General features: G+C 34.0%; 2 protein-coding genes across 2 annotated transcripts in view; one reads left to right on the top strand and one right to left on the bottom strand.

Annotated features, from left to right (window-relative positions):
• The window catches only part of PARPBP (PARP1 binding protein), a 65,445-nt gene extending 48,545 nt beyond the window's left edge, over positions 1 to 16,900 (top strand). The window contains exons 8-11 of the mRNA XM_058568550.1: positions 837 to 1,015; positions 3,068 to 3,149; positions 14,757 to 14,892; positions 15,382 to 16,900. Coding sequence (XP_058424533.1) covers positions 837 to 1,015; positions 3,068 to 3,149; positions 14,757 to 14,892; positions 15,382 to 15,722 — 738 coding nt within the window. The 3' untranslated portion in view covers positions 15,723 to 16,900. The remainder of the gene's footprint in view (positions 1 to 836; positions 1,016 to 3,067; positions 3,150 to 14,756; positions 14,893 to 15,381) is intronic.
• On the bottom strand, positions 16,411 to 17,218 carry PMCH (pro-melanin concentrating hormone). The gene is made up of 2 exons (XM_058568796.1): positions 16,970 to 17,218; positions 16,411 to 16,617 (listed from the first exon to the last, which is right to left on the bottom strand). Exons 1-2 carry the CDS (start codon positions 17,216 to 17,218, stop codon positions 16,411 to 16,413), a joined length of 456 nt encoding a protein of 151 aa, XP_058424779.1.
• Between the last annotated feature and the right edge of the window lie 9,242 nt (positions 17,219 to 26,460).

Below are 26,460 nucleotides of genomic sequence, written 5' to 3'. Positions count from 1 at the left end.
CTGACTTATAACTTCTTTGCCTGATTTACAGAGCTTTCCCAGGCTCATCTTGTATAACTCTCTCTCTGTTACTCTGTTCTTCAGTCATATCATGCTATCTGATCCCTGAAAGTACCATACTCTCTTCTACCCCTGTGTGTCTCCTCCTCCATGAAGCCATCCTTGATTCCAGGGTAAACTGATCACTACCTTTTGTGTGCTTTCACTGCACCGTGTAAACGTTCTGTTAGAAATAGCACTTAGCACTCTGTAATGCAATTAGTGGTTACTTATTTTATCAAAGAGACTATGGGTTCCTTGAGGCAGTGGTTTTCACCTTTGTGTCCTTAGCTTCAAACACAGTGCTTGGGACTTAGATGTACTTATCAATGCTTACTGAATGAATGAATGTCAACTAGTTTTTTATTTTTGCATTTGAATAGATCTTTACAGCCATCTGTGGAGTTGATATTCAGATCACCAAAACCCCATCTCTCTTTGGTATAAGAGAGAAAAAATACACAGAGAGACTGTATCATGAGGCTGAGGTCACATAGCTAGATAGTAGGTAAATTTTCTAACTTAAAGCCTAATGTTATTTTGACCAGAATCTAATGTCTTCCTTTGATTATACTATTTTCTGTATTCTTTTGTGCTTCTGGAAGTTGGTAATATTGATTTTAGTATGGCTTGAGGGAGAAGTATTCACATGTGTTAAAGCCACTTCTCATGGCTGATATTTTATTGCTTAAACACTAGAGGAGGAAGGAGAACAGGGGCACATGAAATAGAAAAGAATAATGACTGACTCAGCTGGGGTAATTATTACATTTACTTAAAATTATTTTTTGTTCTAGCCAAAATCTTATGCCATAAACCATGACACTGCATACTGTGGCAGAGATACCGTGAAAACTTTACTAGTTCTTTTGGATGAAGAAGCAGCCAGTGCTCCTACCAAAAACAAAGCAGAGCTTTTATATGACGATGAAAACACAATTCGTCATAATGGAACTTCCATTCTTACACTTTTTAGGTAAGTAATGTGGGAGTTATATATATGTGAATGTTAATTCCAGTTTGTAAAGGGAATTTTTGAAACAACACCTCATTGATTATAAAAGAAATACATGCTGTGATAGGAAACATGGAGACTACAGAAAAATATGAAGAGAGAAAACAAAAGTTAGTTAAACGGAGATTGAACATTTGAATGTGGGGAACTTAATACATAAAAAAGGTAGTATTTTGTGAGAGTATGACAGGTGTTTTTTGTTTTTTTCTTCTTATTCTTTTTTGCTTTGGAAGTATTTATTTGTTTTGCTTTGTGTGTCCAGAACTTTGCTAAATACTTTCACTTATGTTGTCTCAGCCCTCATAACAACCTCTTTTAATAGTATCCCATTTTATAAGTGAAGAATTAGAGACTCAAGAGATATTAAGTAATTTGCTTAAGAAAGCTAAGTTAGCAAGCAGCAAAGATGTCTTTCCCCAAAGCCTGGCGTCTCTGCTCCAAGAACTGTGCTGTTCTTCCTGAGAATAGGGGAGAGCATATGCACCAAACTTCCATGGGAACTGACATTTACTGCTTCTTCCTCACATCGTGAAGAAAGATACTTACTAAATTAGTGTGGGTATTCTGTGCGAGACATTGATACTCTCCAGTTTTAACAACAGTTAGGTCAAACATGGAGTTGGTTGGTGATATTTTTAATTAATACACATTCATTTATAGAAACATTTAAAGAACAACCATTTTAAATTGTATTTAGTACATTGTGGAGAACTTTTACAAAATCATCCGTTTGATCTTTTCTATTTTCTTCTTGAGCTACTTTTTAGAAAGCTGATTTTGGTCTAAAATCGTTCATATCTGTCCAGGATTGCTTCATGCACGCTCTCTCCTGTACCTCACTATCTTTTCTCTTCTCTTAAAAACGAAACTTGGCAATGGTCTATATTCAGTGTTGTCCTCTAATTCCTTTAAATCTCGTCTTCTTCACCAGCTTTCCATGATTATGCTTTTATATCTGGGCGTTATATAATTCTTCCACATTCTACCTCAAAAATGCCCAAATATTTTCCTAACAGTGAAAATTTATTTTATCAACGATTTGCTTATACCCTGTGTTGGAATCTCAGAAAAGAGTATAAAGAAAGTGAACCTTTGTTTTTTCTCCTTTTACCTTACTCTGTTTAACAAAGTTTGTTTTTAAGTAGAGATATAAATTATTTAAATATTCTCTCAGATTGAATTCTACCATTTTCTTAGAGAAGGCTATTTTGTGTTATAGAATCTTTTTAAACAAAATTAATCCCCACATCCATTTTAAAGAGGCATTTTTCTGTACCTAATCGCACGGCCAAACACATTTCAGTTGTTTATATTACCCTAGCATTTCCAGTTGTCACTGTGCAAACAAGTGCCAGTCCATGCGAAAGTAAATTTTTAATGATCTGCATTGAAATGATAAAGTTAAGGACAATGTGGGTATGAATATAAGTCAATGTAAGGTTATAAACTAGTCTTTCTTAGAATAGACTATCCTTTATTCTTATATAATGGTCTTTTGGGTCAAAGGAGTTATGACTCTGGCTCTATTAAGCCAAAAAAGAATTTATTGAGAAATCCAGGTTTGTCAGGCTCCAAAGCTCCAGTGTCTCCTTCTCTCTTGTGCCTTCTCTGACCCTTCTATTTCTAGACTATGTTTTTCTCTTTTGAATTCTCCTGCTATGGCACTTGTCCTTTTTTATTTTGAATTTAGTTATGTGAATGTCTTATTTTCCTTACTTAGACTTCATTGGCCTGAATTCAGGGCCAATAAATGAATCAACTTTCTATCCTTCACAATATCTTATACAGTGCCTTACATATAGTAGAAGCTGAAATATTTAGAGATTGAATAAATTAATTAAGCAAATTATTAACATATTAAACTCAGAATAGGAATACTGACACTTTTATATAGTATTATAAACAACTAGATTGAGTTGTCTTTTATCCCATAACTCCTTTCAGGTAGGGGAGGGGTGAAAACTAGTTTAAAAGCTACTTTGGTTTGTAAATTTTTGCTTTTTTTGAACATAGATCTCCCACACAAGTGAATAATTCATTGATGAAACCCCTAAGAGAACGCATCCATGAGTCAATGCAAGAGAAAAAATTTAAGGTACCATTTAATGTACTGTCATGAAAATGATGAAAATTGTTTTATTTTTAGAAGAAATAAATATATAAAGCTGAGCTGGTTATATTGTAAATATACCTTATACATGGAACAATAGAAATTAAATGGAAAATGAGTTATGACAGTTGACGTGCAGAAATTTACCTCTTTTACAATCTTGGCAAATCTGTCTCTGGCTTATTCAATCCATTGGATCTAAAAGAAGGAAAGGAATAAGGACCTGCTATGGTAAGTGTTCAATAAATATCTGTTCAGTGAAGGAAGGGGAAAATAAAGAAGACATGGTTTTCTCATTTGTATTTCTAATATCTTAATCTTGAGAGACTATATAATTTCAGTTTTGTTCCCTTCTAAAGATATAATGGCAGAATATAATTAATTGTAGATTAAGAGAAGGAGAACGTTTCACATTGTTCCTTGTCTAGAGCTGTTCTGTATAATTTCATTTGTTTGAACTAAGTTTTCCCGTCCTCATTTGAAACATTTGTGCCCATAAGTAGTCAATAACATGTTTTTCAAGCGCTTAAAATTTTCTTGGTCTTATTTTTCAAAAAGAAACTTGGTCTTAACCCATTCATTTATTCAACATACATTTATTGAGTATCTGCTATGTGCCAGACCACTCTTCTATGGTTGGGAATTCATTCATTTGTTCAACAAAATTTTCATGTAAAATTTACAATTATCCTTAAATTATCAAATAATTATCTTCATACAACTTTGAGAACTCTAATTTGTATGCTCTTTATATTCCCATTTGGAAAGTTAGTCCCAATTAGCAAAGCTTTTAGTTATCATCTGTTTCATATATATATCCCAAATCCATTTAGCTTATTTATACTTATGTCTTGTCTTTTTATCGGTTATTAGTAGTTGTTAGTAATTAATACCTATGGAATACATCATTGAATTTCGCACAATTTTTCTGTGAATAAAATATGTCAACTCTTTGTTATATTAACATAAATACTTGTAGTCAAGGCATAAGATTTTTTAAAAATAAAATCTATCCTTTGGACTTGATTAGAAACAGAAGTATAATGTGTAAATTCTTTAATTTTTTTCCCTGCTATGGATACTGACAAACTTTAATATTTTTATTTAAAGACCATTGGGGTATTTTGTTAGAACTAAGTAAATCAAAATGAAAAAAATTTATCTGAAGAGTGAAAAGGTTTTTTTTTTTATAGAAATTGTTAAGAGTCAACTAATTGCTATAAAATGTATAGACAAATTTAGAAAGTTTTGGGAAGTAGAAGAGAGATTGTCTAATCCAGTCTCATTTACAGATGAGGAGACCATAATCCTGAGAAAGCATCTTATTTAAGATCTCATAACTACCATGAAATATTTTATGCCAGTCTACAAAGCTGTGGTTAAATACCAATGAGATTATAATTGCATTGCTTCCATTACTTAATAATGGAGCTAGCTTAGTCTATGTAGCTCTGAAACTAAATGGCAATAGAGAAAGGAAGGAATTGGTGTTTATGATTATATTTTACAGTACAGTACTCTTTATAAAAGCAAAGTATGAAAGTAATTGGTTTAGCCAGGTATACAGCTGAACCATAGCCAAGTAGAGCACTTGTTAGAATAACAAAAAATGTTCCAAATATTTACTACTACTAAATAACTATGGAGAAGTGGTTTAACAGCTTATTACTTTATTATCCTATTACTTTTGCTCTTTTGGCATACAATTCTTTTTTTAGTCATGGAAAGAATATACAATCTGTGCTTGAAATACTGTCTTAGAGCACTTCAAAGGTAGAAAATATTAGGGAACTTAGAATTTTGATGTCGTAGATGATACTTGATTGGAAAATAATTCATGTCATTATATGGGGCAAATGAATTTTTCTTAGATTTTAGTTTCCTCCTTCATAAATAGAAATAGACATTCCTCTGATGGCAAAATTCTGTGAAGCCACTTTGGGAAATGTTCATTAACATACTCATTTTAAGTCCTCAAGTTTTATTTCCTACTGTAGCTTATTAGGAAACTTGTCTATGATGGTTAAATAAATTCCCCTGTGAAGGAAATGAGAAGGTTCTTCCTGAACCTTCATCATTTTGATAAGAACCTTTAGAGAATGTTTTCTCCCCATTCTTACAATTTATATAAGTACCCTTATACCTTTTTATTAAAAGATTTTTCAAGGAGATGCTTACCTCCTTATACCTCTGTAAACGAATTAGTTTTATGTCTTCCAGCTTGGTTTAACAGTATTTTGCACATCAGGAACAACTGAAAAGTCATATATCTAGGTCTTTTCCTTATTCTGAGTCTAATGCTTTCCCCCATATTATATGTATGTCAGAATACTCTTTAGCATTAATGACTTAACAATTTAAGTGAACTGATCAGGAAAATACTGGATCTTTAAAACATAGAGTAGTTGGGACAGTGACAAGTAGGGTTTAAATAGTTTGAAAAAGTAGACTGACCATAACTTTGGTACCTTCGTAAGCAGCCAGGCAGTCTAATGCTCTTGGTGTTAGAAAATTCTTAATTAGATATCCAAGTTTAAGCTTTAGGGTATTAGAAAACTCTGAGTATATCCCAGTTAACATGGTGGACAGAGTTCAACTCATAGAATTTCCCTCCCCTTAAAATGAGTATGAAATAGTAAAAACTAGCAAAAATATTCACCAAGAGCAAACAGCAAAAAATAATGTAATTAAGTACAATAAACTTCAAAAATGATGGCCAAGGAAAGAAACCGAAGATTTCAGAGTGAAAAGGCACAGCATGACTTAGTGACCTACTCTAGCCCCAATCCCCAGATGCTATATTAGTGAGCTGACAAAATCCTGAGAATTATCACTAATATTTCCAAAACTGAGAAGCCAACTAAGTGTGTGTGTTCTTATTTTTTTTTCTTTTCTTGTCTGAGAAATGGTAGATGTAGCAACTGGATATTAATGTGGATAAAATGTGGGAAATGAACCCTGGGATTTACACGCTTATGCAAGTGAAGGCTCTAGTGCTACACACTGACTTGGGGAAATGATCCAAATGATCCCCTTCCATTTGAATGAAATAGAGTCCCTAAGCAGAGGGAGTGAACCTTCTTAGAGTACAGTTAGTGCATAATAAACTCTTAGAAAAGAGTGCAAAACCCAGAAATTTTTTCAAACTGCCTATCTCCTCAGCTGAACACTACTTCTGCCTCCATCGTTCCTCAGGCTTCAGAACAATGAAGGATAACAGAAAGTATATAGCCTTCAAAATGTAACTGAGGAGAAAATAAAGTGCTCTCAAATAAGGAGGGAACAAAATCAAGAAATCACTCACAGACTTGGAGGCTTCTGTTTCTAACTAGGATATAGTAGGTCACGGCAGAATACCATTTCTGCTACAATAACAAAGTAAAAGGCAGATAAATTGGGGAAAATATATTCTAAAGATGTAGGAAAGGTATGTAAACAAAGCGGTTTAAATAAACTAAGTTGGAGAGGGTCAAGTTCTTCTGAGGTGATGAGTCTATTATCAGCTGTTTTCTTCGTGAGATTATTTGCCAGTTTTGGGTATGAGCTGAGGATTGATGTTGGCCCATGTAAAGGAACACTCCTGAGAGAAAGAGGAACCAGCAAAGATTTTTGAGTGTCTTAAGGGGCACGCAACAATTTGGTAACTTCAGGAGCCCTGAATGCATAGTTATTTTTACCTAGCACATATGCTGTATTTTGGAGCTGAGTGGGAGGCCAAAGAGCCTCAATCCAGTAGACTAAAACCACTTGTGGTCTTGAGGTAGCTAGAAGACAAGGCTCTGCTTGAGGAGTGGGACCTGCCTCGAACACATGGCTGTCTCCTTCTCAAGATATATGTCACATTTGGAAATGAAGTGAGATGGGAACACAACGTAAAAACCTCTGAAAGACAGACTGAATCCCCCAGACTTTCAGGTCAGGGGTGATAGAGATTCATATGGCTCTCAGGTATAAGCCTGGGAGAGACATTCTTGAGGAAGAGGTAAGAACCAGAAGGCGAATAGGAGTCATGACAACTGCAACCCAGCTCTGACCCAGCTCAGTCCCTGAATGCATTGAGGTTATCAGCCCTTCACTGAGTCTGACTTTAACAAAGACAAGGGAAACCCTTCTTGATAGAAGAAAGCTCTTCATCTGGAGCCTCTATAGTTCCTTTATACACAATATCTAGCACAAAATAAAATGCACTGAATGTGAAATGAGGCAGGAAGATTTGTCCTTTAATCAAGAGAAAAAACTAACCATAGAGGCAGACTCAAATGATCTGGATATTAGAATTAGCTGACAAGGAATTAAAAAAATTTTCAACTTGTAAAAGTAATTAGAGGAAAAAAATGGGCAAAATGGATTAAAAATTGGGGAATTCCAACAGAATTAAAATCTATAAAACAGAACCAAATAGACATTCCAGAACTGTAAAAACATTATCTAAAAATAAGAACTTATTAGATGAGTTTAATAGTAAACGAGACATAGCATTAAGTAGCATAAGTGGACTTGAAGATAGGTCATTAGAAAAATCTCCAAACTTAAGGCAAAGAGAGAATAAAGAATAAAAAAGCAAAAAAGAAGAGCATGACAGAGAAAAAGTCTAACGTATGCGTAATTGGAGTCCCAGAACAAGAGGAGAAATAGGATAGAAGCAATATTTGAAGATATAATCAATGTAACTTTTCCAAAGCTTAACTGGTCTTTTCACGTCAGGTAGTTTACTAATATAAAGTTGCATATGAGTTCCAATATTATGGACCCAGCAAATAAAAATGTCCCTGAGTCCCTTGAGAATCCATTTGCAATACATGAATATGCCACAGGACATAGATTGTAAAGCTTTGTTCTAGGGCAGTGCTTTCCAATAGAACTTTCTGTGGAAATGTTCTGTGTTTGTGCTGTCGAGTACTATAGGTGCTTAGCCACATATGGCTACTGAGCACTTGAAATGTGGCTACTGCAACTGAAGAACTGGATTTTTAATTTTAATTAATTAACTACACATGGCTAGCATATTAAACAGTTACAGTTCTAGTGGATTAGAAATACCCACAAATGCAATAATTACAGACCCATAAGAAGTAGAGGAAATGGCACTCTGACCATAAAAGATTAGAATAAATAGGATTTAAATAGGCAGAGAGAATGGAAGAGAGCATTTCAGGCTGAGCAAACAATCTGATGAAAGTATTGGATTGCCTTACCTAGTATAAGGAGACTGTGTATTGGGTAGTTGTACAAAATAAGTGAGTAAATATTGTGGGGCAAGGTTAAGGAAAGTGTGGCCTTTGTGGTTTTAAGGAACAGTTATTTTTTGTAGGGCGTATTGTAAGGATATGTGCATGAGAACCTGACAAAGGCGGAATATATAAGAACTTGAAAGGAACAGTGGATATAATGGAGCTTAAGGACTTCGGCTGCATGGTTCTCTGTACTTAAATGTGACTTAGTTTTTCTCTGCATGTATACTTTTCTCTTGTTTTTGTACCAAGTGGTTTCATTACTTTATTGAGCAGAGTAGAGTTTACCCTGTACATGTTTTTCTATCTCAAAGCTTTTGTCCTTAGGGTGATGTAGTGTTCTTTGCCAGTCTGCTTCTCTGATTTCTGTATCATGTGGTTTCCTTAGTCTCTATAAAAGAGTAGAATCTATTCTGCACGTCTTTTTCTACCTCTAAGCTTTTGCTTACTCATGTTTCTGTTCCCTCATACCTTCTGCTTGCATACGCCTATTATAGTGTGTTATAATTTTACTTAATTAACTCATTTGACAATCACATATTAAATATCTCCTGGATACCAGGCTCTGTGCTAGGCCCTGGAGATACATCAGTGAACAAAACAGACAAAAACCCCTGCCCTCATGGGCAAGTCTTCCCCAAGTATTTGTGGGGCTGGGGTACAAGAATATAAATGCAAGCTCCTGCCCTTCCCTTGCACCCCCTTCAGCCCTGGCTCTGTTCCGTACTCTTAGAGTCACTCCACCAAGAGGTGTACACACCCTCCTCCCCATCACCTTTGCTGTAAACTGCCTTTGAGCGTAGAGGAAGAGGCCAGCGCCAGCCCAGTGCCTAGGGCAGTTAAAGCAGGGAATTCTGGGGTCCTAGGTACTTGGAACAGGGTCTAAAAGGGGGGTTATGGTCTCCTAGTGGGCAGTCTGAGGCCCTGTGGACTCCTCACCATGGGGAGGGGAGGGCCACAGGTGGGCCAGAGCAGGCCATCAGCTGCTGTGGAACTTACATTTTAGTTGGGAGAGGCAGACAATAAACAAACAAGTGAATTATATGGAATATTGGAAGGTTATCAGTGCTATGGAATGAGGTAAAGCTGGAGAGAGGGAAGGAAAGTGTGTTCCTTTGTGTGTGTTTTGGTTTTAAATAGGATCATCAGTAGAGGTCTCTGTGAGATGGTGACATTAAGCAATGACTTTAAGGGAGTGAGCTGCATTTTTCATTAGAATGAAAATTGGCTGTTTGTATTAGATTGAACTAAAATTGAGTTTGTTTTGGCTGAAGTAATGAAGTTGAGATTTATTGAGTACCTACTAAGTGTCAAGTGATATACTAGACATTTTATATCCTTCATCCCATTTGATCCTTGCTCACTTCTAGAAGGCATCATTTTCCAAACCATCTAGCTAGTAAGTAACAAGCAAGGGTTTGTATTCAAGTGTAAGACTTCAAAGTTTATGCTGTTTCCAAAGAGAAATAAAGGCACAGTAATTATAATGAGGAGTCGTAAAAAGTTAATACAGGGGCCGGCCCGGTGGCATAGTGGTTAAGTTTGCGCACTCTGCTTTGGTGGCCTGGGGTTCACAGGTTCGCATCCTGGGCGTGGACCTACGCACTGCTTATCAAGCCATACTATGGTGGCATCCCACATACAAAATAGAGGAGGATGGGCATGGATGTTAACTCAGGGCCAATCTTCCTCACTAAAAAAAAAAAAAAGTTAATGCTACTACTTAGGTCGAAAATATTATCTTTATGCTATTTAGCAAAGTAGGTGGAGTTTCAGGGATGCAGAAATGGATTATTTGATATATTTACAAATTATATGTCATTAAGGATAGCAAATTCCTGTTCTTTTGAAAATGTGATAATGTAAGAATGAAAAGATAAATTTTGAATATTTTTAGTTACATATTTGATAGGTATGTTGAGAATAATTTCCTTTCAAACTTGACATATTTATCAGTATAACGTGGGCTTAGAACTTTCATTTTCTTATTAATGCAGCTAACTCTGAGAGTGTCTGCAACTTTTCCATACATATTTTGACTCATTTGTCTTAATTTAACTGGAGTCAGGCTTTCCTATGTGAAGTACTATTTTCCTCAAACTGGGAACCTACTAATAATTTCAATTTAAAAAGAGCTTGAGGCAAAAGGACTTTTCCAAGTCTTGGCAGGTTTGAAGTTCATTGCAATTTTACTGTGGATAGAAATCTTTCCAAAGGGGGGTAAATCACTCTACAAAGGAAAACTTTGAATCCTTTTTTCTCATGTGACTTGAACCTAAAATGATTTTAACAGCCATGTATGAATCTGGACATTATTCTTCGTTGTTTAGTACTTCAAAAGCACTTTCAAGAGGCAATTGTTTTGCTTATTTGTGATTCCAAATCAAATACACAGAGAGATTTGGAAGATTTGCAACAGGAAGTAATCTCAATTTTATGTAGCCACTTATCTTGTGCAGAAAAATTTAACTTTTATGAACAAAGGAAAAGCAATCTCTTTTAAGTTATAAATACAAACCAATCTAGCTTGTATTGTTTTAATAACTAAAATGAAGGTGCTGTTTATAAATTCATTTTTGAGCTGCATTCGTAGAATCATTTTAGGATTGGCTTGGTCCTGAGAAATCTAATTCAACAGATTTCTTGCTCTGTAGAAATACTGTCTTCATATATGTTATTACATTAATAACTGCCTAGTATTGACATGGATCTCTAGAGTTTATGTAGCCCTTTCATGCTTTTAACTTCATTTAATCCTGACAATTCTGTGAGATAAATATTATTCCCATTTATGTGTGGATAAGTGAGAAGTTCAGAGGTTTACTCAACATCATCTAGTTAATAAGGGAGAGGGCCAGCATTAGAAGCCAGGTCTTTTGATGGCAAATCTGGTGCCTTTCCCATTGCATCATTGTCTTTTTGTGCTGATTTCTTAGCTGGACATCACATTGTTGGCTCCAGTCAAGTTCATGATCAATTGAAATCTCTAGGTCTTTTTCATATGTTGTTTTTAAGTCAGATTCTCCTCATCCTGTACATCTGTAATTGATATTTTGAACTTAAATACAAGACTTTGTTTATCCTCATTCATTTTCATTTTATTATTTTCTACTTATGGTTCTAGCCTTCTGACATCTTTTCAGTCTTGATTCTGTTATCCAATTTATTTATTATTTTTTCCAGCTGTGTGTCAACAGCAAATTTTGTAAGTAGAATGTCTTTGCCATTATAGAAGCCACCCTAGTAATCTCTTTAGTAGACTTTGTGCATATCACATAGTTAGAACTTAATAAGTGGTAATTGATGAAAAAGAGATTTTTGTACATTGAAGAGAAATCCTATATGTAATCTTTTATAAAAAAGAAAAAAATACCCTCAGTATAACTATTCTGTTGTTTCTTTTGGACATAAATATTCCAAGATTACCATAGAACTATAGTGGTTTTCTCTTATATTTTGATATGTTTGTAAATAGTACTTTTCACGGTAACTAAAATGGTTAACTATTTTCCTTTCACATCGGAACCCATTCTCAGTATTTTAAGAATCCATTGCCTTGTAACTCTAGTTTTCTGAAATTGCCCTCCTGTTACTAAAGGTTTGAGAATTTCCCTATGGGGGGCCTGAAGAGAGGAAATCTAGTTGTAAGGAGGGCTGTGGCACTTAGTTTGTGACTGTATTTACATAGCAAAGAAAGATTTTTACTTAGATGTATGTTAAAGATTAATAAAAATAACAGCTTTCTAAAGAAATTTTTATTCATGTTAACCATGAGAAAACATCAGTTGTCTGTACTAAATAATATAATTATTGTATTTTTATTTAGAGTGTTTTATGGGTGGTACTGATGAAGAATTTGTGGTGGGAGGCTCAAGTCCTACAAGCCATCCACAGATGTCATCACTATCTGGCTATTATGGGAGTGATCCTAGCTGGCCACTTAGCATCCATTTGCCTTCATGCTCTTACCACACTCTTTATAACTTTTTAGAAGCAATAAATTTATAATTCTCTATAGGTAATAACTCTGGTGAAGTGAAAGAAACATTGTGTAAAAAGATAATGTTAACAGTTCTGGTTTTGCAGATGGAAATAAAGTTTTTGGATAATACCACTATAGTAATGATACGATATAGTATAATGTTTATTTTATTAACAAAATTTATTTTAATAGCTTCATCAATTGCTTTAATTCTGTATTTATGAAATCAATAAAGTCCAGAAAGAGCTAGTTAAAAGCTTCAGTTAAAAAATAACACATAAAAACCTTCAGTTATTTGGGTCCGGCCCAGTGGCGCAAGCTGTTAAGTGCACATGCTCCGCTGCAGCGGCCCGGGGTTCGCTGGTTTGGATCTCGGGCGTGCACCGATGCACCGCTTGTCAAGCCACACTGTGGCAGCGTCCCATATAAAGTGGAGGAAGATGGGCACAGATGTTAGCCCAGGGCCAGTCTTCCTCAGCAAAAAAAGAGGAGGATTGGCAGATGTTAGCACAGGGCTGATCTCCGCCCAAAAAAAAAAAGCAAACAAAAACCTTCAGTTATATTTTAGGGCATCTCAAGGTAGAAACTATATAATAGTAGTTGCATTCATGTGGTTTCATGAAGATGTTGGGTTGTAGTTCTATCCATTATCTATAGCCTACCCTATTTCATTTTTTTAAAAAGTGGTTTTTGATCTTTTACATTTTTTAAATTTTATGTATTTTTGTGCTTAAATGAAAGATAAACTCCAATTGTCTAAACATTTAAACAGGTTAAACATAATTTTTAGTGATCTGGGAATTGGAGGCTCTCATAGACACCATTAGTCAGAAAGATATAAAATTTTGTCATCCTGAGAAAACTGGCTTTTATGAAGCAGCTGTACCAGAGACTATTCTAATTTCTTCTAAACCGTAGTCAGTGGATTTCACTGTCATTATCTTTGCATACATCTGAGTGGATTAATGCAGTGATCTCTCGGAATATATAACTACTGAATATATGATATAAAGTCATGTGCTGTTGGACTTCATGAACTGTATCAATGAATTTTCTGTGAGTAATGTTCAGTATAATGTAGTTATACTTTGAAGTGTTAAAATTTTGATTTATTGAAGTCCTCTTTATTTATCTGAAATTTGAACCATCTATTTCTGAAAAGGATTTGAGATGATTTCTAATTATTTGCAGCGATCTCTCCATGTAACTGAGTGGCATTACACATCAGGTGTACTTGTTGAAATTTGCACTATCTGTATAAATTACTTGTTCTGAAATTAATTTCTATCCTGAAAACAGCCGCTGGTTTTATGTTTGCAGAAAACATTTTCAAAACTACTTTTTTGGCATCGTTTTCAGTGGTTAAGAATTGAATTTAGCTTTCTAATTTTCTCCTATTTATGATGTTTGAAGATAAATGCAAGAGTATATTTTGAATATTGGACCACTAAATCACTTGGTCAGATCTTCCTAAAATGATATATTTGAATCATCTTTCTTATTTTCCTATATATTCAAATTTTTAATCAAGAAATAATGTCTTTCATGGGGCCGGCCCAGTGGCGCAAGTGGTTAAGTGCGCACGCTCTGCTGCGGCGGCCCGGGGTTCGCCGGTTCGGATCCCCGGCGCACACCGACACACTGCTTGGCAAGCCATGCTGTGGCGCCATCCCATATAAAGTGGAGGAAGGTGAGCACGGATGTTAGCCCAGGGCCAGTCTTCCTCAGCAAAAAAAGAGGAGGATTGGCAGATGTTAGCACAGGGCTGATCTTCCTCACAAAAAAAAAAAAAGAAAGAAATAATGCCTTTCAGTCACCATTTTGCTTTATCTTTCAGTTTATTTCTTTGTTAGTTTTCTTTTTTTGTTTCTTTCACCCTCTCTTATTTTTCTTTTTCATCTTAACATTTTTCCCTTCCTCAATTTCTCTAATTTCTTGAATTCCATATACTATTTTTTTCCTAAAACAGCTGTACTCTGTAATTCTTAGGATGAAGAACTTGTATTTTTCTAAGATTATGTATATCATATGTATTATTAAATTTATTATAAAACTCACTTTCCAAAGCAGTTCAGACACAAGAATGTGTAACAAAGGCCTCTGAAGACTCTAATATTGATTTTTCTAAACTGTACAAAAAATATAAAAAATATACATGAAACTGGTATAACTGAAAAGAACAAAAATGCTAGTGGTAGCAATGAATGAGTTTGCAAACTAGGAAATATCGAGGGTTAAAAGTTCCCAATGAATAATGGAATTTTTTAAGGAAAACTTTTGTGATACTTTGATTACTATACAGTATATTTCTATCTAGATGAAAAAATAAATCAAAATAAAGACTAAATTGTCTATTTTCCTCTTTCTTCCTGTTACCAGATGAAGCAAACCTTAATTAGATCCCAGTTTGCTTGTACTTACAAAGATGACTGGGTGATAAGCAAGGATAAATGGAATCATATTCATTCAGCATCAGAGCCTTTGTGTGTTCTTCACATGGAAAATGACCTTTCTGGTAATTGACTTTATTTGAGCAATTAAATAACAATTTAATTCTAGTGTACTAATTGGTTTTAACTTAAGTTAAAACTAGATTTTTTTTTTTGCAAAGTATGAAATGTGAAATGTAAAGGTTTATAGTTTTAAAGACCTGAGTTTATTTAAGAAGTTAAGTCTAAGTACAAATTTATGGATAGGGAACAGGACACAGTTTGATTTAACTAAATATATTTAAGAAATAACTTGTAGCATTTAAAGATTAAGTGTTGTGCATTCAAACAAAGCAAATTGTTGTTTGTAGGGATGAAAGTGATATGGTAAAGGGAAAGTAATGTGATAGTAATATAGCTGTATTTGTTAATCATGTAATTTATGGCATTATTTGACTGTGAATCATAAATTTTCGAATGTTCTTTAGCAATTTTTAAAGTTGATTGTAAAATTCTCAAGTGTAATAATGCTAAATATTACATAATTCCTTTCCTCTTTTTATCTTGCATAACAGAAGGTGTAAATTCATCTGTTGGAAGACCAACAATTGGAACAAGTTCTGGAAATGTTCATCTGGACAGAAGTAAAAATGAAAAAGTAGCAAGAAAATCAAGTAGTCAGACAGGAAATAAAAGCTCAAAAAGGAAACAGGTGTATTTAGATGATGAAACTATTCTCTGTGATAATGGAAACGAACTACCTCAACATAAAAATGTTAAGATACCTAAAACATCAAACGATTTGCAGAATAAATTGGATGGCAAACTAGCCAGAGTAGCAAAAAGCAACAAGTGTACCGCCAAGGACAAACTGATTACTGGCCAGACAAAGTTAACTCAGTTTTTTAGACTATGAGTTTGTCTTTCATGTACTTTAGATTTATGTATATATAAAACCATTGGCCAAAGACATCTACTTAATTTTTAAGAGATCAAGGTGTAAATTATGATGTTTTATTATTTTGGTCTGGAGTGTAAGGTTAGTATGTTAACCACTGTTTAAAAAATACTAGTAAGTCATAATTATGCAGAATATTCACAAAGTTTAATGCACAGATAAAGCATATCATTTAGGTTACTGATATATCTTAATACTACTTTCTTTTAAAACAGACATTTAAAATAATACAAGTCAGTAACGTTAGGGGCTTTTCCCCCACAGGCAATTCTGTGATTTTGTTTTCTTCTGAAAAGATGATGTGGACCAACAGGTATCAGACTTGCCAACAAGGTCGATAGACTCTTCCCAGCATACACCTGAGCACTGAAGGAAAAAAAAGTTTAAATTGTTTAAAGGACGATCATTATCAGGCAAAATTTATTAGAAATAAAAGAATGGATCTAGTATAGCTAATTATGAGTAAATCAAAATTACAATAACTAATTAAATGCCTTTAATTTCACGTCTCTGGCAAGGGTCACTTAATATCAAGTGTAATTGAACCACGGTCGTATTCGGATTTTGTTATGGTTGGATCCAAATTCAGTTGCACTTATGGTTCTATTTTATGGTATTAAGATATAAGAATTTAATTTTAAAAAGACTACTCACTGTCAAAATCTCTCCTTCCTATAGGAAATTTAGCTGAGTTTTCTTCATCTCCAATTTCTCTCTTTTCTTGTGTTGATTCAGTATTCTGAACTCCATTTTCAGCTGGAAAAGCTACAGATCCTTTTAGTGCAAGATAAGGTTTTATAGCCAGATTCAGTGGCAGACCGTGATTTAAGAAATTATGCTTGGAGCCTTCATTCTGTAAAGAAAAAGTTGATTTGTGTTTTAGCTGTCTTATTGGGAATGGAACTATAGTACAATTGTATAATGTTCTCATTGATCAATTCAAAGATGCTCTGCACTGTCTTGACTCTTTAGAAATACCTTAGACATAAGATTTTTGGGAAAAAAACCTTTTGGATAAGAGTTGTTGTCCAGGATGGAAGAACAACCTGGTATGTATGAAGTTTCATCAATTGTCTTAATGCATATTGTGACTATTTGCACATACTTCTGTTTATAAAATAAAAGTATCAACTTTACTTTCAAAGGATTCATAAAAATCATTCAAATTCCCGTTGAAATAAAGGACAAGTCACATTGCCACTTACCTTTGAATTTTTATTTTCCTCATCGTTCATGAAACCACTCTCATCATTTTTATATTGTTCCAGGGAAGGAACAACGACTGATTTTTCTGCAGTATCTTCCTTCTGAAAGGCCTTTCCCAGCCTAAATGTATTAAATACCATGTCATCTTCTAAGTTTCTTATGGACTTGGATGCTGAAAGTACAACACCTTGAGAAAGCAAAGAAAAAGTTAGTATTAATATGTAGGAAGAGAGACTCATTTTTGCCATTCTTAGTTTGATGTTTGCATAGAGTCAAACAAGTACGTGTAAAATGAAGAAAAATTTCTCAGTCAACCTGCTTTGTAAATGATTCCTACCTTTATATATTTTCCAGCTTGAATAGAAAACACTTCAAAGACTTAGACTTTCATCATTTTAGAAATGACTCATCCGATAAAGGCTAACCTTTTGTATAGCTGCTAATACCTATATTGTTTTGGTTTTAGTGGCATGTTGTTTATTTTGAGTGTGAATTTTCTCAGAATCTGATTAAGATCCTTGGTAGAATGCTTTCTGTTGAGTAGATTATAGCCTCTTGAAAATGGGTTGTTATTAAGGAAGACCACAGGACATCAGGCTCTCCATACTCTTATTGTTTCCTTCTGTATATTTTCTGATTAAGACATTCAAACTAAAGTTATTTCATTCAACGATGATAAGGATAAAAGTTTTATTTACTTTTAATCCTGATTAAATTGAAATAATCTTCACAAAGGATTTTCTTTCATAAATGCTTGATATAGTCTTTGGTGATTAAAGTATGTATGTCTGTCAGTGTGAGCACGTCGTTAATTCTATATCTAAAATTCACCTGCCAGGTGTGTTTTAGCTCTGCATTTACAAAAGGTTATTACTGATATTTATAAATGAATTAGCAATTAGTGAACAACTAGTGAATATTCTCATGAAGAGAATATTTATGTGCTCCATAAATACTAATTTTGGATGAGTATGTTGTATAATTTTTAATTAAACATTTCAGAGTTAATTTCTCATTTTGACCCCACTGAGTAAGAGAATACATTCTTGTATAAGTCTTCTGATACATATGTGCAAGAGGTTCTCTAGAGTATATTCCTAGCTATGGAATTGCTGGGTCTTGGAGTATGTGCATGTTTGGCTCTGCTGATGCCAAAATGTTTACAGAATACTAGTAACCAATTTAAGCTCCCACCAGCGGGGTATGACAGTTCCAAGTCCTAGCCAACAATTGAGTATCTTATTGTCCTTTTAATTTGTATTTCTCTAATTACCAAAGAGGTTGTGTGTCTTTTCATGTGTATATGAGCCATTTATCTTTCCTGTTATGTAAAATGCCTTTTTTTAAAAATATCTTTTTTCATTTTTCTGTTGAGTTGTTTGTCTTTTTCTTATTGATTCATGGGATTTCTTTTTATATCTTGGATATTAATTTTTTGTTAGTTAGATGTGTTGTAAATATTTTTTCTCACTTTGTGACTTGTCTTTTCAGCCTCTTTATGTTGTTTTTTGGTGAACCAAACTGCTTAATTTTAATGTTTAAATTTCTTTTGTTTCTCTCTTGATGGTTAATACTTTTAATAAGTTGTTATTTAGAAATCCTTCCTAACCCTGAGATCATTAACATATTTCTATATATACTAAAAGTTTAAATGTTTTGACTTTCACATTTGAATTTTTAATCCATCTAAAATTTTGTGTATGATGTAAGATCGAGATAGTTATGCTTTTTCCAAACCTCCTTACACATTTCTTGAATAACTCTTCCTGTCCCCGTTAATCTGCAATGCCATCTCTGCAGTGTGTCAGATTTCTATATATGTGTGGGTCTCTTTCTGAACTCTCTATTCCACTGCCAAATCTACAGTCTTAGATATTATAGCTTTAATAATTTTTGATATCTGGTAGGTCAAGTTTCCCAGCCCTCTACTCACCCACCAGTTTTTCTTCTATAGCAGTTCATTGGCTATTCTAGACCATTTCTTTTCTGTATAAATCTTAAAATCAGCTTTAAATTGAATTGACATCCTTGAGATAATTTATTTTCTTATCCATGAACATGGTACTTTTCCATATTTATTTAGATCTTTTAAAATCTTTTAATAATGTTCTATTGTTTTCTTCATAAAGATCTTGTATATCTTTTGTTGAGAACTATTATTCTTTATAAATTAATTATAATTAAACTACTTACTTTTAGTTATTGTAAATTTTCCTTTTCTAACATATTACTAGTTTTGTACAAACTGTGTACCATGCAATTGGCTTTTGTGTAGTGCTCTTATATACAAAAAGCTTTCTAAACTCTTTTTTATTCCAGATAGTTTATAAATGTATTAATTCTTTGGGGTTTTCCCTGAAGACAATTGATATAAATAACAAAATAATGACATTTTATTTCCTCCTTGCAAGTCCTTTTATATTTGTGTGTATGTGTGTGTGTGTGTGTGTGTGTGTGTGTGTGTTTGTCCACGTAAGCATACACACTGACCAAAACTTCCAGTAAATGTTAGAAATGGAGATAACAGACATCCTTGCTGTATTACTGATTTTCACAGAGAATGTTTTTGATGTTTCACCACTGAGCGTGATGTTTGCTTTAGGTTTTTTTTTTTTCCCCTTTGATGAGGAAGATTGGCCCTGAGTTAACATCCATTCCAATCTTCCTCTATTTTGTATGTGGGATGCCGCCACAGCCTGGCTTGATGAGTGGTGTATAGGTCTGCGCCCAGGATACGAACCTGCGAACCCCAGGGCCCCAAAGCAAAGCATGTGAACTTAACCACTACGCCACCGGGCTGGCCCCTACTCTAGGTTTTTTTATAGACCTCCTTTATAACTTTCAGGATGTTCTCTTCTATTTCTGGCATACTAATAGTTTTTATCATGAATTCTTGTTGAATGTTATTGAATACTTTTTCTGCATCTATTGAGATGATCATATCATTTTTCTCCTTGTCTTTAATTTAATAAGTAAAGTGAACAGATTTTTCTCATGTTAAATCAGCCATGTGTTCATGAAACAAATCTTTTAAAAATATTATTGGATTCAATTTGGTAATATTTGATTTAGTACATTTTGCATTTATTATCATGCGTGAGGTTGACTGTAATTTCCTTTTCTTATATTGCCTTTGTCTGATTTGGGATTGATGTTGTATTAGCTTTATAAAATGAACCGAGGAGGGAGGTTTATTCCTTTTCTTTTCTCTTCTGTAAAACTATTTGGGCTTGGTATTTTCTTGGTGGCATTTTTCCTTTTTTTTAACAATGGATTCAATTTCTTTAGTAGCTATAGGAACATTCAGCTTCTCTGTTTCTTTTTTTAGTTTGTTTTAGGAATTTAAATTATTGTAGAATTTGTCCATTTCATTTATGTTTTCAAACTTGCTAGTATAAAGTTATTAATAATATTTTTTCTAAATATTTTAAGCCTTACTCCATCTGTAGTTGTATTTCATTTTAAACATGCTTATTTGTGATCTCTTGGTCTCTGCCTCTTCTCCTCTGCCCTACTTTTTTGATCAGGCTGGCTAGAGGTTTATCAGTTTTGTTAGCCTTTTCAGAAAACTAACTTTTGGCTTTATTGATCTTCATGATATTTTTTTCTATTTCATTAATTCCTGCTTTTTATTATTTCTTAACTTTTTTGAGGTTTATTTAGATATTTTTATAACTTCTTAAATTGGAAGAATAACTCATTAATATTTAGACTTTTTAAAAGAACATAAGCATTTGGGGCTGGCCTGGTGGCATAGTGGTTAAGTTCATGTGCTCCGCTTTGACAGCCTAGGGTTCACAGGTTTAGATCCTGGGCGTGGACCTACACACCACTTGTCAAGCCGTGCTGTGGTGGCATCCCACATACAAAATAGAGGAAGATGGGCACAGATGTGAGCTTGGGGCTAATCTTCCTCAACAAAAAAAGAAGATTGACAATGGATGTTAGCTCAGGGCCAATCTTCCTCACCCCCCAAAAAAAAAAAAAAGCTTATAAGCATTTAAGGCTATACATTTCCCTTTATGTATCATTTTTGATAAGTCCCACAATTTTGACAGGTAGAACATTCAATGTTTAATTCTGTTTTTATAATTTTCATTATTATTTCTTCTTTGACCTCTCAATTACTTAGATATTTTTAACATTCCAAATATATAGGAATTGAAATTTTGAGGGAAAGAGTACCGAGTTCCAACCAAATTGGATTGTCAAAAATCTTTGTCTTTAATTATAGATTTGAAGTCTGTATTAAATTGAATAATATGTAATTGATGATTTTAAACTGTTTTTGATGTACAAATAGCAATTTCATATGTTTCAATATATAGAAACTTGCCTTATGGCCTATAATATCTTCACTTTGCCTAAAAGTTCTGTTTATTCTTGAAAAGAATATGTATACGTTATTGTTGAGAGCAGGATTCTATGTGTCCATAAGATGAAACATGATAATATGCTGTTCAGGTCTTGTATGTCATATTGATTTTTTGTCAGCATGAACTATCAATTACTGAGAGACATATTTGCAAATCTTTCACTATGATAATGGGCTTATCTAATTCTTTTTGTAGTTCACAATTTTGCTTTATTAATTTTGAGCTTATGTTATTAGGACATTCAAATTGGAAATTGTTTCATCTTCCTCATATACCAAACCATGTATCTGACCCTCTCTAGCTTTAATAATGTATCTATTACTATCACTTTTCCTGTATCTTTATGTATTAGATGTGTCTGTTGTAAATATAGCTGAATTTGGAATTTTTACTCTGACAGTCTGTGTTTTACTTGGAGAATTTAGTCCATTTACATTTATTCTGTTTACTGAATTACTGAAATTCAGTACTACTATCTTATTTTGTGGTTTTTATTTGTTCTAATATATCCTCCCACCCCCTGCCTTCTGGTTTAAGTTTAATCTATTTTTAATTCTTTTAGAGGGCACCCTAGACATTTTATTATCATCTTCAGTTGTTTATGTTTAAAGTTAATCAGTATTTTTGTCCTCCTGCCAAATAATGTAAAGACTTAGAATCTTTAACTCCAATCACCACTATTCCTAATTTATATGCTATTCTTTTCTAAGATTTAAGTTCTATCTTGATTTTTTTAATGAAACAAATTAGGGATTATTTTATTGTTTTATACAGTTAACATTTGTTAGGTTTACCTACAAGTTTACTATTTTTTTTGACCATTTCTTTTTACCTCTGAGATCCTACTTTGACAACCATTTGGCTTCTTTCTGAAGTACATCTTTCTGAAGTATACTAAGTTAGATGCTAACTTAGTGAGGGTCTGTTAGTAATGAACTAAGTTTTGTTTTGTTTTAATTAAATGTATTTTGCTATTCTTGAAAAATAGTTTCAGTGACTATACAGTTATTCAATTGACAATTATTTTCTCTTAGCTCTTTATTAGTAGTAATTTCTTCTGCTTTTCATTGTTATTGCTGAGAATTCAGCTGTCAACTTTAATCATGATTCCTTTATAGGTAATCTCTATTCTAGGTGGCTGCTTTTAAAATCTTCTCTTTGGCTTTGATGTTCCGTAGTTTCACATGATGTGTCTAGGTATGGATTTCTTTTAATTTATGCTGGCTTAGATTCTTGAATCTCAGGGTTGATGTTTCTTATGAATTCTGAGAAATCATTAGTTATTATTTTTTTGAATATTGCCTCTCCTCTGTTCTTTCTATTTCTCCTTCTGGAATTCCCAATAGATATATATTGGGCCTGCCTGCTCACTATCCTCCATCTATTATAACCTCTCTTTCCTATTTTTTCTTTCTCTCTTTGTGCTGCATTTTAAATTATTTCTTCAGAGTTATATTCCAGTTCACCAATGCACATTCACTTGTATCTAATCTACTGTTTAACCTGTGTATTGAGCTTTTAATTGAATTTCTTATATTTTTAATTTTTTAAAGTTCTAGTTGGTTCCTTTTCAGATCAGCCTGGACAATTAGTGTTTTCTGTATTTTTATTCAGCACATTTTCAGTGCTGAATCTATTAAACATTTATTTATTTTTATTTTCAAATATTTATATTTGTATCTAATTATTCCAGTATCTGCTGTCTTGGCCTATCTGATCCTGCAGTTTGTTATTTTTGCTGATCCTAGCCCATGGTGTCTTCTTCATGTGTTTAGTGAATTTTCATTTTGTGCATATATTCATTGAACTGTATCCAAAGGAATTCTTGAAATTCCTGTGTTTGCTTCTGCCAGGCACCTGGAGCACTACCAATCCAGGGCCACTTTAAACGAAAATTTCTGCTTGAGGCTTTTCAGGCCACAGAGTCAGTGCAAATAACAAATTAAGTGAGTATGCCTTTGTTATTAGGAATTTTCAGGACAATATATAATTTTTTCTTTTCCTCCCTTCTTCCCAGAGCCATTCCCAACACAGGCACATTTCCTTCTACTAGCTGGATTTTTTCTTGTTTACTTCCTTATGGGGATTTCCAGCTTTATGTGGAAGTTTCTGATCTGATCTCTTATTTTACATGGGTTCTAAGCTTTGTCTTCTGTCTCAGCACATGTAGGTCATTAAAACCAGGTGCTTGGCCACCAGGAATTCACAGAATCTCTCAGAGCAAATGCTAGCTCTAATTCTTGTTAACCCCTGTGGAATATTGCACTTTCTCTTTTCTGGCCTTCTGTGGTTTCCCTTATTTTACCACCAGCCCAGCCATACTTTATAAAAGATGTTTTCATCTAGCATTTTAAGGTGTTTTTTACTGAGAGGTGTTCTCTACACAGTAGTCTGCCATAATGCTGGAAATGGACGTCTCAGTTCATTCTTTAGTGGAAAATTCTCCCTGCAAGGGAATTTGAATCCATTTGCACAAAATGTCTATGTATTGCATATTAAATTATTTCCTTTTTAACTCATGTTATAGGGCTATATTTCAAGTTCTTAAATGGTGCTGTTTAATATTCTGATTTCTTTAAGTATATTTCACCAGAGATAGGCATAGTTAGCTGCTGTTCTCTTGGGGACTATTTAAATATTATTAGGCATATGTTTTCTGAGAGTGTATTTGTAAGTAAAAGACTCTGAAATCCTTGGATTTCTTTCCTCTTAGGGCTTCTTTATCTTTTTAATGTTGTTAGTTGTGCCCTGGTTTGTTTCCCAGGGTTTGAACCTGCTTTGGCTGTTTAATCTACAAAAGTCCTTGTTAATTGTAACCTCTGTCTTAGCTGCTGTTCTGGAAGTGTAATAAATATTAATAATTATGTATTTTTAAAAAAATTTCCGCTGGATGAATTGGTTTGGCTGATCTTCACTCAAAATTGGGACCAAATCCAAAAAGCCATTTTGACAGTTTAGAAAAGTTAGTTAATGTTTTCCTTTACTTTGCTTAAATTGTCGTAGCCTCTGAACATTATGAGGTTTTCCCATAAGCGTTTAATTACGAAGATAGTTTCCAATTTTTTTAAATGATAACTTTGTTTTTTTTAAACATTGGTTACTCTGATGTGCAATAGAACATAGTAGCTTTCTTTTCCATTGATGCTGAAAATTAAGTGTCCCCAAGTGGTAGAAAGGAACTTTGAAGAAGAAAAACTATTGCCAGATGGGTTTGGGTGGTTCAGAAAACCTTGGAAAGGCAAAAGGTTTATATCAAATGTGATCCTCATTTTCTGAAGAACTACTACTAACACCGTATATTTGTAAATCATTTTATGGAAATTCTCTATCCTCCAATTAACATATCTTTGCCATGTGATGCCAGTAAATCAAATAGGGATTGGTCATTGTTTTACTGAGAACCCCGAATTTCTTAATGGCTAATTTTATGAGTCTAAAAGCCAAGATTTGCCAGCCCTGGTCGTCTTGTGGGTAAGAGTCAGCACTCTCACCACCATGGCCCAGGTTTGTGTCTGATCAGGGAACCACACCACCCATCTGTCAGTTGTCAAACTGTGGCAGCTTCGTGTTGCTATGATGCTGAAAGCTATGCCACCAGTATTTCAAATACCAACAGAGTCACCCATGGTAGACAGGTTTCAATGGAGCTTCTAGACTAAGACAGATTAGGAAGAAGGACCTGGCCACCCACTTACAGAAAAATTGGCTGTGAAAACCCTATGAATAGCAGTGGAGCATTGTCTGATATAGCACCAGAAGGTGAGATGATGGCACATAAAGACCAGGCAGGGTTCAGCTCTGCTGTACACAGGGCACTAGAAGTCAGAATCGGCTCCATGGCACTAACAACAAAAAGCCAAGACTGCTCATTTATATTATCAAAAGATATAAGAAAACTTAGAATTTCTTCTTAAATTTATACAGTGAAAAACCCATATGCCTCTACCTTGATTCTACCGTTAATATTTTACTACACTTGTTTTAGTATCTATCCATTGTTCTATCCCTCCATTAATCATCTTATTATTTTAATGCATTTCAAAACATATTGCATACATCAGTACACTTGCCACTAAATACTTCAACATGCGTATCATTAACTAGAATTTAATATTTGTTTACAATTTTTTCTTTTAAGGTAAAATTTACAAAAAATGAAATGTACTAGTAAGTGTACATTAGTTAAGTTTTGACAAATGCATACACCTATGTAACCCAAACTCGTTTCAAGATAAGACATTGTCATCACCCTAGAAAGTTGGATCTTCATAGTTAATTGCCACCACTCCCCCACCTCCACTCCTTCCAGCACCCAGGCTTATAGGGAATACTTAGAGATTCTTCACGGATATGGGGCCCAGTTGAGAGTTGTGGAAGCCGTAAAGCTCTTCAGTTTTGCTCCAACGATGGGAGTGGGTAGGGTATCTTCTCACCATGCTCAATGCAGTGGATTTGTGGGATGGTAGGTGGGAGCTGTGGGGAGAGTCGGTGATACTCTACTGGAATTAGTCCAGTGAATATGAGACCAGGTGAGTAGGAACGTTGGTATCCTCAAGCTTTGTTCCACCATTGCAGCTGCTAAACTGGGTTAATTGATTTAAATATTCATATTGCTACAATATGTATTTGAATTATGGGCCTGCCTTACATATGGTATTCTCTTTTTAGTTAATTGTATAAAGGTTTGAATTCATCTCTGTCTAGGAATGCTAGTGGCCTGGCTATTTCCTTGAGTTTCATTCCTGTATGATATGTTGCTGTTCGTGTCATATAAGCAAAATTAATAAAATTATTTAAAGAGCCAAATGAAGAACCAGTTCTAGTAAATTATGCATCACTAATTTTTAGAGCTTAGACTTTGAGAATTCCCTTAAACCGTTAATGCCACAAGTCAAGATATAAGTAACAAGAGTTACATGAACATGCTTGAGAATATGTTTGTGGCCAAATTTTTCAGTTGCCTTGCCAAGATGATTCTTGGATATTGTTTTGATTCTTAGCAATTTTGGAGTCATCTGATAGCCTGTTTCCAAAATAACAATCTGATGATAGCTTTCAACGTTGGGTTACCAAAAAGGATTGTTATATTGTATACATTGATTCATAATTTCAGG

This window comes from Diceros bicornis, chromosome 25 (genome assembly GCF_020826845.1).
Source record: "Diceros bicornis minor isolate mBicDic1 chromosome 25, mDicBic1.mat.cur, whole genome shotgun sequence".
Taxonomy (NCBI): Eukaryota; Metazoa; Chordata; class Mammalia; order Perissodactyla; family Rhinocerotidae; genus Diceros; species Diceros bicornis.
This window is presented reverse-complemented; position numbering and strand designations above follow the sequence as displayed.